The 12,004-nt window shown below is 54.0% G+C and overlaps 1 protein-coding gene across 1 annotated transcript; it reads left to right on the forward strand.

Moving 5' to 3' along the window:
- Nucleotides 1–940: 940 nt before the first annotated feature.
- Nucleotides 941–4,471, forward strand: LOC134514383 (olfactory receptor 5J3-like). Its single transcript, XM_063332176.1, has 2 exons — nt 941–1,024; nt 3,020–4,471. Exons 1-2 carry the CDS (start codon nt 941–943, stop codon nt 3,884–3,886), a joined length of 951 nt encoding a protein of 316 aa, XP_063188246.1. The 3' UTR covers nt 3,887–4,471.
- Nucleotides 4,472–12,004: the final 7,533 nt, after the last annotated feature.

Below are 12,004 nucleotides of genomic sequence, written 5' to 3' on the forward strand. Positions count from 1 at the left end.
TACCCTGGTGACCGTTTCAGTTGTGTCATAATCACACAAAAAAAATACCCCAAGACAAAAAACCCTTCCAACCTAAAAATTTTAAATACTTATTTACAAATATGGGAAAAGTGTGGGTATCTTGAAGAGATGCCCAGGCAAGAAGGTTGGGAGGCACTTCCCAGGAGCTGTGCCTGGGCTGAGCAGGCCCATCTTTAGGCCAGGCCCTGCGCGGCCCCCTCAGGAGACGGCTGTCGGAGGGGCACACCCGCCGCTGTTTTAAAAGCTGGCTGCTGTTAAATGCCATGTTTTCTTTCAGTAGCATATTGAAGGAAAGCAGCCACCGAGAGTGCCTTCTGCAGACAACCGCGTGCTGCCGGAGCCTCAGGCACAACGTTGAGCACCTCATCCAGGCTCCCTCTCTGCGTGACGGAGGAGGAACGTGCGCTTCCATAGACCAAAGTGAGAGCTAGGAGTTTAGGCGAGACTCCTCTACTTTGGACAAAATAAACTCCGCTGAGATTAATTCTTTCCTAATGAGTAAATAACATGAAATACCCAGCTGAAAAGATGAAGGAAGATGTAGAACTCATTCGGTGCCTAGCATATGTTTCCAAAGCCACCAGTGACACCCGTATGTCAGACTTAGCATCACCTAAAAGTAGCCGCACTGTCGCAGACGTGCGTTGTTGTACCCCCCCCAAAAATCACTGGGCACCTTGTGCGTACAGCTGTGCTGGTTCTGAGATAGCTTGGCCACAGTGATTGGCAAAAATCTGATCAGCATTTTTGAGGAGCCCACACAAAAAGGAAGCGAGACCCAGGTACTTAATCTCAGCCCTTGTCTTGCTTCACACTAGATTACCCCATGAAATACATTAATGAACAACCTTTCTTCCTTTCTTGTCTTTATAGTCGCCGCACCTCTCATCTCAGCAGGTAAGCTGTTACAGAGGTGAGCATGGTGGTAAGCAACCACACCACAGTGACCTACTTCATCCTCTTGGGACTGACAAATCGCCCAGAACTACAGTCCCTGCTCTTTGTGACGATCCTGCTAATCTACGCCATCACCCTTGGCTGTCTCAGGAACCAGCGAAGTTCATATACATAATGTCTAAATGGTTTAAGTCAGTATTAACATCCTATGAAGAGTTCTGCTCTCTCTTTACACCACTGACGTTGAAAACTTTCACTTATTGATTTGTGGAGCTATGTTCATCAATCGGGGTCAGTAGAACCACTGATGTGGAAGTTAACCCCTTGCAGGCGACTTCTGCTCAAGTTTCAGGCCATTATACTCAAGAAAGCAATTAGCAACCACCGGAAGGACCGCATCGGGGGAAGTAATCAGTCCCTTTGCGTAATAAAACACGTAGGGTAAAAGCTCCAGCTCCCAGAAGCGTACTGCAGGTCTCGCCTTTAAAAGAAAACTGTTCCTTGCACGCTGATTTTGACAGATTCCTAAGTTCAACGGAAGGATCGCGTGTTCTGAAGAGGGTCGAAGGCTGAGCAACCCTTCCTCTCCCGAGGCCACGGTGCCCCACGCCTCTGGTACAAGACAGGCAGACTGCCGACGTGCAAGACCTGGGGCAGATTTCGAGGCCCAACAACTTGCCATATCACTTCTCAGGGTAACAAGCCTAGAAAATTGCGTCAGATCAGGCAGTTCAAGAAGGGTCATTAAGAGAACAGCAGGAAGAGAAAGAAAATACTTCAAGACAGCAGGTTAAAATTAAATATTGTTTGAGGTCTAGCCTCAGAAAAAAAAAGCTCTGCCTCAGGTCTGTGCCCACCTACTTCTCCCAGTCTGAATTTGGGCTGTATAGAAGTCAATCCAAGGTAAGGAACCGCAAAGCAGACGTTCATTAGACCAGCGCGTTCCCGTGTGCATCGGCTGCACCGTTCTCCACGCGCTGCTAAACGTGATTCTCCCGAAAGCTGCGACACTTTGCAAAGCTCTCTCTGCTTCTCCATTTCTCTCCCTCCAGGCCTCTGCTTCGCTGGCGCTCCCTCTTCACCAAACAGAAATTTCCCGTTTCCTTCCGTTTTGTGGGTTATGTCAGTGCGGAGCTCTGGGCTCTCCCTTAGAGTTTAGGATGCTCCCGGGTCACAGAGAACTCTGTTCTAAAGACAGCTACGCGCAAGCCCAGGCACTGGGGTTAATCTTTACAATTCTAAGAACATCAGAAAACGCCACCAGCCGGGTAGCTGTACCCTTCTGGAGGTAGGTAAAACGACCCTGAACTTCCCATCATTGTTCTCTGTGAAAATAGCGTTCAGCAACGTTTCTCCAAGGCTTCCCCTCCTTAGATATGTCCGTGTGGGCTTCCGTTTGGGATGTGTGGCAGGAATTCAAACACCTGGCATCTGACAGCAGTGAGTTCCAGCATCTGTGTTGACGCTGATGAGGAGGAACCAACCAGCTGAAAGAAGCAACCCCAGCTGCAACTCAAATGGTGGTAGAACTGGAAGAGATCCCTCTCAAAAGGTCCTGATTTGGGGTGGTTCTTTTTTGGTTTGGGTGCTTTGTGGGGGGCTTTTTGTTGTTACAGGACACCTAGAGGATTGAATGTTTTGGCTACATAAAATGTGGGCAAGTAAAGGAAAGGGACAAGAACCCCAGATTAGAATCATCTAGGTGGAAAGAATGCCGTGTACTCGCTTTTAGAGTTCACCCAGTTATACATCAGCTTATGGAGACTCAAATTCAAGGTTCCATTGCTTGCTGCAGTATTTTGCTAGATTCACATGCTCCACCTGGCCTGGAATCAAATAAAATTTCAACTCCAAATTTTTGTTGTACCTCCCCTTGCATCAAGCAGAAGGCTTACAGCATGACCAGGCTACGATTTCAGAATAAGCCAAAACCGCCAGTCCAACTTGCTTTGTGTAACGAATAACTGCTTCCTTCATCCTGACCACTCTTTGTACCTCGGCAGATCTCCCATTGTATCCCTTGAGTCAAATGGCTGGAAGGAATGACAGCATGGTAACCCATTTCATCCTCCTAGGACTGACAGACCATGGGCAGCTGCAGGTCCCTCTGTTCTTCGTATTTGCAGTGATTTACGTCATCACTGTGTTGGGGAACCTTGGCATGATCATTTTGATTCGGACTCATCTCCAGCTTCACACTCCCATGTATTTCTTCCTCAGTAACTTGTCCGTGATCGACCTCTGCTATTCCACTGTCTTTGCTCCGAGGTTGCTGGTGAGCTTCCTAGTGGAGAGCAAAACCATTTCCTACTCCGCATGCCTTTCCCAGAGCTTCTTTTTTGCGCTTTTTGCCACCGCGGAGGCGTTCTTACTATCTGCAATGGCATATGACCGCTACGTAGCCATCTGTAGTCCGCTGCTCTACAGTACTGTTATGACCAGGAGAGTCTGTACGCAGCTAGTGGTGGGATCGTACGTGGCGGGGCTCCTGAACTCGTTGACGCACACTTGTGGCTTGCTGGGGCTGCCATTCTGCGGGCCCAATGTCATCAATCATTACTTTTGTGACGTACCTCCCCTGCTGCAACTGGCGTGCTTGGACACCCGGCGTAATCAGACTTTGCTATTAGTTTTCTCTGCGGTTCTCGCTCTCCTGACCCTCCTGGTCATCGTCGTTTCCTACGTGCGCATCCTCTCGGCCGTCCTGAGGATCCGGTCGGACAACAGCAGGAAGAAAACCTTCCACACCTGTGCCTCTCACCTGACTGCCATCACCATTTTCTACGGCTCCGTTTCATTTAGCTACATCCAACCCAGCTCCAGCTACTCGATGGAGCAGGAGAAAGTCTCAGCAGTCTTCTACACCCTGGTGATCCCCATGCTGAACCCCCTGATCTACAGCCTGAGGAACAAGGAAGTGAGGAACAGCTTCAGGAGGACTCTTAGGGCAAAGCAGCTTTTCCACTAACGAGCGCGGCACCTTGCAAAGAACGCACGCAAAGCTGAGGGAGAACGGTTTGGGGGTACGGTTCCAAATAGCAAAATTTAGAAATGTCTTCATAATTTCTTTTTAGTAAAGAGCACGCGTGGTGCTATCGACTTCGATTGCCTCTTATGGCACTACGTTGGGACAGCATGAAGGTCTCACTCTCTTTTCCAAAGCAGAGTGTCCCGAGCAGCCTCTTTGCAGGCAGGAGCAAGTGTCCCAAAGCAGCTCAACTGGTGTTCTCACCTCACGCCATCCTGCACTGTCACTGTAAATAGAAATGAAGCTTAATGACGCTCTTAAGGAATGTGGGAATGACTCGCATGATCCTTATTGTTTCTTTATCCCATATCAGGTGATAAACACATTTGCTATTGGGCTTATACCCAGTTAGCTCCCGCCTACGCATGAAATGTTTAGCTTTTGTCTCAAATTCAAAAGCCACTGATATGAAATACATATAATCACTCACGTCCTTTTTCTCCCCCGCCTTATCTTTAGCTTAATCTCTTCCCCAGGAACCGTCCAAAATACAGCACTGATAATATTTCACACTTCAAAACTGTGTCCGGGTATCCTGTATGTGAGACACCGATCCTTTTAAAGCAAGTCATATTTGTAAAAGATACAAGTTCTTGTAACGGGGGGGCTGAAACGTCACTATTAAAGAGTTGGCTGTGTAAGCGTGTCTGTTTTGCGGAAGATTAATGATTTTCAGGGCGCTTAAGAGGCTCCATAGCCATAGCTAAAATTGTAACTATTAGGATCAGATAATTTCTTTAAAAAAAAACAACTTCCTCAAAAAGATTAGGGAAAATATCTCCCTAGACCTTCCTCTCCAGGCACAGCTCTTCACTGCCCTCCTGGTCCGTGTTTAACTCGGACCCTGAGCCCCCAGGGCCGTAGGTACCTGAGACTTACACAGCCTCTGTGACACTTTGGGAGAGCGTTTGTAGAGACCACCATGCAACAAAATCTGTCCTGTTAAATTCAGGAATAAGCTCAGCTGGAGAAGATTGTGACAGCTTTATCCTGGAGTCCTCTGCATACTGGAGTGAGCAAGAGCAACCTCTCACGGTCGCGCAGCAGCAGCAGGGTTTCCTATCCCTTTGAAGACAAAAGCTAACGAGGACAAACTTCCTCTGAAAAATGTCAGAGTTCAATACTGAAACACAAGTGAAGAACCCCCAAAAGCGTTTGGATTTTGAATGGTGTTGAGGAATGGCTATATGAGAACAGGCACGGCACCATGCAGGACTGTCAGAAGTAAGCTATGCCTGCCTGCATGGAGAATTCCGAGTCACGCTGATAAGAAAGATGCTGAAGGCCGTGCTGACCTTCCTTAAGTCAGTGTCCTGGTTCCGGAGGGGATAGGGTTAATTTTTCCTGGTATTCCATGCCATGTGAGCCACGCCCACCCTGAGCTGCCGGGGGAGGGGGCAGGAAGTTGCTGCTTAAAAGCGGGCTGGGGCGTCCCGGGTCGGGCCGGCGAGCTGCGGTTCCGTAATCGCGTTTGTATATTCCCCTATCCGTGTTGTTGTTGTTGTTTGCCTGTTCCCTTTGCTGTTCTGTTAAACTGCCTTTGTCTCAACCCAAGAGTCTTGCCTTTTCTTACGATCCTTCCTGTATTAGGAAGGCACGTGCGAGCGGCACGTGGTTCTTTGTTGCCGTCTGAGGCTAAACCACGACAGTCAGATAAACACCTTTGAGAAAGTAGACTGTGAGAGAACAGGAACAAACCCGGACCCAAGAAACCGCATGTAGGAGGAGTATGAATAATGTAATCTTCAGCGCACAGCCAATAGTTGTAAGACAAATAGGCATATCTAAGTGTAAGAGTATAAAAGTCTGATGAAGCTGCAATAAAGCTGAAGCTTGCTTTATCACTCATATTGAGTCGACTGCTTGTTTCCCTCGCTCGTCGCAGAATGGAAAAAAGAATCATGCTTTTGAAAAGGCAAAGAGAAGGTGTGCTTTGTCCGACCCAACACGGACGTGTCTAAGACGAGGTGGATTCGCCCATTCCAACTGGGGAGACAGACCCGATCGGAGAAGCTCTCTACAGACACAGAACAGAGAGAGTATTCCTCACAAGCCCATAGCCCATATCCAGATGGACTCGGATGGCGACGTGGCTTCACACTGCAGTGAAGGTCTTGTCCTAAGAAAAGCCCGAGGAATTCCTATGGGCTGGTTTTCCCCCGCGTGAGGATCCAGCCTGTGTTATCCCTCGGTGTCACTAACAAGCCACAGGAATTGCTGAACAACAGTCTCCCTCCTCCCAGCCCATGCAGTAAAGCGGCACAGCAGCTCCCGCAAAGAACGCTCCCTGGGGCTAAACATGCGCCGGAGCAGCACGCAGCCCTTGCTTTCGGGTGTTGCTGCCTAGCTCTAGTTTGGTCCCCGAAGCCTGGAGTATCTCCTCCTGTCTGCTCGCTCTCGGGTTCCTCAGCCTCTCCTCCTGCCGCCTGCACGATGCAAGGAACACAAGGACAACCGAGCATTGTCTTGACTAACATCTCAGATCCAAAAGGGGCTGCAGGAGTTACCAGACCTGCTGCTGGCCATAAGGGGCCCTGTCAGGCCCCTGAGTGCATTAATAAGCCTTAATGACCCTGACCGGCCTCACCTGGGACCTCCACCCACACTCATGGGCCCAGGAGCTCTATTTAAGCTCAGCCCTGGGCCTTGACTTCCTTCTGCAGCTCTGTCACAGGAGTGCTGGTCCCTGCCCGGCCGGGGAGCCTCTTGAGCTGGGCCTTGCCCTTGGCTGTGCCTTGTCACTCCGAACCTGCCCGGCAATCCCTGGACCCAGTCCTGACCCTTGGCTTGGGCTCGGACATGCCCTATCCTCATGGCGGCTGAGGGAGCTGGGGGTGTTCAGCCTGGAGAAGAGGAGGCTGAGGGGAGACCTTCTCGCTCTCTACAGCTCCCCGAGAGGAGCGGGTAGCCAGAACGGGTCGGTCTCTTCTCCCAAGGAACAGGCCATGGGACAAGAGAAGACGGCCTCAAGTTGCACCAGGGGAGGTTTAGGACGGATGTTAGGAACAATTTTGACACCGAAAGGGTTGTCGAGCATTGGAAGAGGCTGCCCAGGGCAGTGGTGGGGTCGCCATCCCTGGAGGGATTTCAAAGCCGGGCAGACGCGGTGCTGAGGGACGTGGGGTCGTGGTGGGTTTGTCAGCGTTGGGTTGGTGGTTGGACCCGATGGTCTGAAAGGTCCCTCCCAGCCTGGGCAGCTCTAGGATTCTATGGCGCTGCCTGCACAGCAAGGGCCGGGGGCTGTGCCCGGGGCCTCTGCGAGGGGAGGCTGGGGCCACGCCACACCGACCCAGCCGGTCCCCGTTGTGATGCGGAGCCGCGGCATTGTGACATCACAGACGTGCCCCCACCCACTGGGCTGTGACCTCACAGCAGTGTCCCTATAAAACACGGGCCACCCCGCCGCACGTCTCAGTGTGTCCATGGCGGACTGCGCACCGTGCGACAGCAGCTCTCTGCTCATCCTTGGCTTCCTTCTGGCTGCTGCGGCTGTCCTGCTGCCCGCCGCCGCCAGGTACCAGGAGTGGAAACGATGTCTGCACAGCCCGGCTCTTCAAGGTCAAAGGTACGGGACGAGGGACAATGTGCCAGCCCCTTGTCCTGCTTCTTGCCACCAAGGAGCAGAGCAGGACCATGCCAGGCACCATGCCCGTGTGTCTGCGGCGTGTGGGGGGTGCACAGGTCTGTGACGCGTTGGGCTTTTGCACGTGACTTAAGTGGTTGAGGCACCATCCCTGGAGGTATTTAAAAGACCCGTGGACACAGTGCTCAGCGATATGGTCTAGTGACGGGTTTTGACAGAGTTGGGTTGATGCTTGGACTTGATGATGTCAAAGGTCCCTTCCAACCTGGGCAGTTCCATGATTCCATGACTAAGAGCCCCAGCTACAGCCCAAGAGAGCCCAAAAACGGGACCCATGTGGAGCAATGAGTTGAGATGGTGCCTACATGGTTGGGCCCTCCAAGGTGGAGGGCAGATGGCGTCCCCTGTGCTGCAGCCCCAGTTGTCACCTCAAAGCTGGAGCCGAGCCAGGAGGAGCGCAGCAAACTCTCGATGCATTCTGCAAGGGAATTCCTGGAGAATGAGCTGCAAAGGCTTTCTGTGGCAGTGCAGCCATCCACGGAAATGCTGCGTCAGTCACCGCCCAAACGCCCGTCGGCTGGGACTGGCCTGGAGGTCATCTGCTCCAACACCCCTGCTCAAGCAGGGCCACCTGGAGATGGTCTCCCCAGACCTTGGATTAGTCGTCTCCAAGCAGGGAGAAGGACCCCCATTCCGTGGGCTCCCTGCCGAGGGCACAGAGAGGATCTGCCAGACGGGGACGCCGGCAGGGCCCGGAGTGCCAGTCCCGACCTGCTGCACCCCCAGCCTTGTGCTGCCCTTGCGCAGAGGCCAGGAACCGCTCTCCTGCCTCCCCAGTTCTGCCTCCACGTGTCAGAGAGGTCAGGTACCCTCCTGCCCGCAGAGCAGGGGCACACAAAGACGCTCCTGGTGTCACTCGTCTGCCCTGGGATGTCCCCGCCATTCGTGGCACCACAAGCACTGTGGCTGAGCGCGCACCTCTGTAGCAGCAGTTGCGTCTCCGGGGCAGGTCATGAGCTTTGTATCCCTTTCGTTTGCAGCGCGAGATGGAACCGGAGGAGGAGGACTTGGCAGAAGATGGCACCTCTTCCCCTGCTGCCAGCACCAGCCAGGGGACCCAGGCCGCGCCGCCGGAGGCCTCTGAGGACGCAAACCACCCTGTCTCCGAGGACAACAGCAGCAACGAAGCCTGCGCGAGCTCGTGCAGGCACTGCTTCTGTTTTTCCTGCATACAGGAGTGGGCCCGCAGGCAAGACACGTGCCCCAACTGCCACCAGTCTGTTCGGCACCTCTTCCCCACGCAGGGAACCCACAACGATGAGGTGCAGGACATCACGCCCGCAGGGAGATCTCAACGCCGCTCTGCAGAAAGGAGGAGACATCAGGCCCCCGGCCGCCAGCACCGCACGTCTTCCAGCAGAGACCACGGCGACGGCCGCGCCAGGGCCGCAGGGAGGGGACAAAGCAGGTCCCTGAGCTGGCACCAAGGTGGCCACAGCAGGGCTCAGCACGCCCGGGGCTACAACCACTCGAGAAGCAGGGGCAGGTCTCGGGACACCGGTCGTCGTGAGAGCCGACCCCAAAGGCACGAACGGGACATCCCGGCCTCCTCCTGGAGGAGCCAGCGCCGCCAGCGGGCAGACGAGGATTCTTCCTGGGGCCGGCACGCCACAAGGAGCCGATCCTGGCGGAGGTCCCGCAGCACGCAAGGCCAAGCTGGGAGGGAGCACTCCCGGGGCCACCGCGGCAGATGGTGGTGGTGGGGCAGGGACGGGGACGGGGAGCGTCCCGGTGCCTGGGACAGGCAACGGGGCAGGTTCTGCAGGAGAGGCCACAGCAGGGACCTGGGCGCAGCAGCCGATGGCTCCTCTGCAAGATGGAGGTGGTGGAGGAGCGGGGACTGGGACGAGGGACGAGCTCCAAGGCCTCAACGGGACATCCGGGACTACTCGGGGAGGAGCCGATCCCGGCGGAGGTTCCGCAGCACTGGGGGCCGACCACGAGCCCAGCCGGAGCGGCAAAGGAGGAGGGATGGGGACCAGTGGGGAGTCCCAGCTTCTTCCAGGAGAAGAGAACACCGTCCACGGAGAGGCCGCAATTCCTCCAGAGGAGGGCGTGCAGCAAGGAGACGATCCCGGCGCAGGATCTGGTAGCACACCCTACCAACAAGGGGAACGCAACGCTCGCCGCCTGACCAATGCCCCCCAGGCTGCGCATCCAGCCCAGGGACGCAATAGGCCCTCGAGGTGGTGGTTGTGCGCCTGCTGAGGGGCATGCGGATGGTGGCAGTGGGACAGTCACAATCTGGGTTGCCGCCGACTCTGGCAGTGGCAGCCAACAGGATCGAGCCAGCCCCACTGCTCCTGCTGAGGAAGGAAATCCACGGCAGAAAGCCCGCCCGTCCTCTCCTCTCGTGGCAACCCCTCTGGGAAACGTCTTCCAGCGCTTGACCACCCTCCAAATAAACAAGTTTTGTATAGTCATTAGCTAGAAGGCCCTGTATTTCAGTTTGTGCCCGTTGTCTCTTCTCCTCTCACCGCATAGTGCTGAGAAGGGACTGCAGGAGCGGAGGGGCCTGGTGGAAACCGGGGCACAAGGGCAAAGGAAAGGACGGGGAAGGAGGAGAGGGCGAGCTGAGGTTCTCTGTTGGGGCTGCTCATGCTCAGGGCCTCAAGGTCTCGCGGCTGTCTCTCTGTGGAGGGCAGTGCGAGGGAGACTCCTCCACAAAGCCCTTCCTCCATCTCCACTCATTGCTCCAAATCAGTCCTGGTTTTGTGCTCTCTCGGACTGTACGTGTGGCTCTTGGTCACATGCGAAAGCCCAACACGTAGCAGATCGGGTGGACCACGCGGTGGATAAGGAATTGGCTGGATGGTCGCCCTCAAAGAGCTGCGGTCAATGGCTCGATGTCCGAGTGGAAACCAGCTGCATCCCCAGCAGCGTGGGCAGTAGGGTGAGGGGGGGATTCTGCCCCTCTGCTCCGCTCTGTGAGACCCCCCTGCAGTGCTGCCGCCAGCGCTGGGGCACCAACAGCAGAAGGACACGGAGGTGTTGGAGCGGGGCCAGAGGAGGCCCCGGAGATGCTGGGAGGGCTGGAGCCCCTCTGCTGGGAGGACAGGCTGAGAGAGCTGGGGGGTTTCAGCCTGGAGAAGGCTCCGCGGAGACCTTCCAGCCCTTTCCAGTCCCTCAAGGGGCTCCAGGAAAGCTGGGGAGGGACTCTGGATCAGGGAGGGGAGCCATGGGACGAGGGGGAAGGGGTTTCCACTGAAAGAGGGGAGATTTAGGTTAGATCTGAGGAAGAAACTGTTTGCTGTGAGGGTGGTGAGCCCCTGGCCCAGGTTGCCCAGAGAAGCTGTGGCTGCCCCATCCCTGGAGGGGTTCAAGGCCAGGTTGGACGGGGCTTGGAGCAACCTGGGCTGGTGGGAGGTGTCCCTGCCCAGGGCCAGGGGTGGCACTGGGTGGGCTTTAACGGTCCCTTCCCACCCAAACCATTCCATGATTCTAATTCTACCCTGGTGACTGTTTCAGTTGTGTCATAATCACACAAAAAAAATACCCCAAGACAAAAAACCCTTCCAACCTAAGAATTTTAAATAATTATTTACAGATATGGGAAAAGTGTGGGTATCTTGAAGAGATGCTGTGAAAAATAGTGAAGGTATTGTTGGCTTTCGCCATAATAACAAGGATATAAATCTTTGACTTAGAAGGATAACTAACCTTTAGTAAATTAGGAAACATGAGAAACCTCAAAGATAACAACTAACAGCAACTGTGAAGAAAAACATCATGAAGAAAAACATCCGAGAGAAACAAAAGAGAACTTCTCCAAGGACTCCACAAGTGATTAACAGAAGGAAACAGATGCAGAGGAGAAGGGAGCTGATGATAATCGATCCTACCAGAAGGAAACAGATGCTTGGGAAAGGGGAACTGAAGATCATCGATCCTCAGAAACAATTCAGAAGGAAACACACAAATAGAAGAGAAAAAGGACTAATAATAATCAATCATTATAAACAATTACTCTGTCTAAAATAGTGAAGACGTATGCAATATTGAATGTATGTAAGACATGGTTGAAGTGTTAGCTCGTGCGCCTCTGACTGGAGTCATGCACCCAGCGCTGTGCTTTTGCTTTATTGACTTTGTCCCTATAATAAAATACGTGCCATTTCTGTTTAAGGGATCTGGCTATTTATTACAGATGCACAGGCAAGAAGGTTGGGAGGCACTTCCCAGGAGCTGTGCCTGGGCTGAGCAGGTCCAACTTTAGGCCAGGCCCTGCGCGGCCCCCTCAGGAGACGGCTGTCGAGGGGCACACCCGCCGCTGCCCGAGGCCGGAGCACCGTTAGGGTTTGCTCTGGCGCTTTTGTCCCTCCTTACACCGACACAAACCCCACCCAGGCCCCACCAAGGCCACACCGCACAAGCCCCGCCGCCCGCCCGCACCCAGCCCGGTAGCACCCCCGCGG

Source organism: Chroicocephalus ridibundus, chromosome 4 (genome assembly GCF_963924245.1).
Source record: "Chroicocephalus ridibundus chromosome 4, bChrRid1.1, whole genome shotgun sequence".
NCBI lineage: Eukaryota > Metazoa > Chordata > Aves > Charadriiformes > Laridae > Chroicocephalus > Chroicocephalus ridibundus.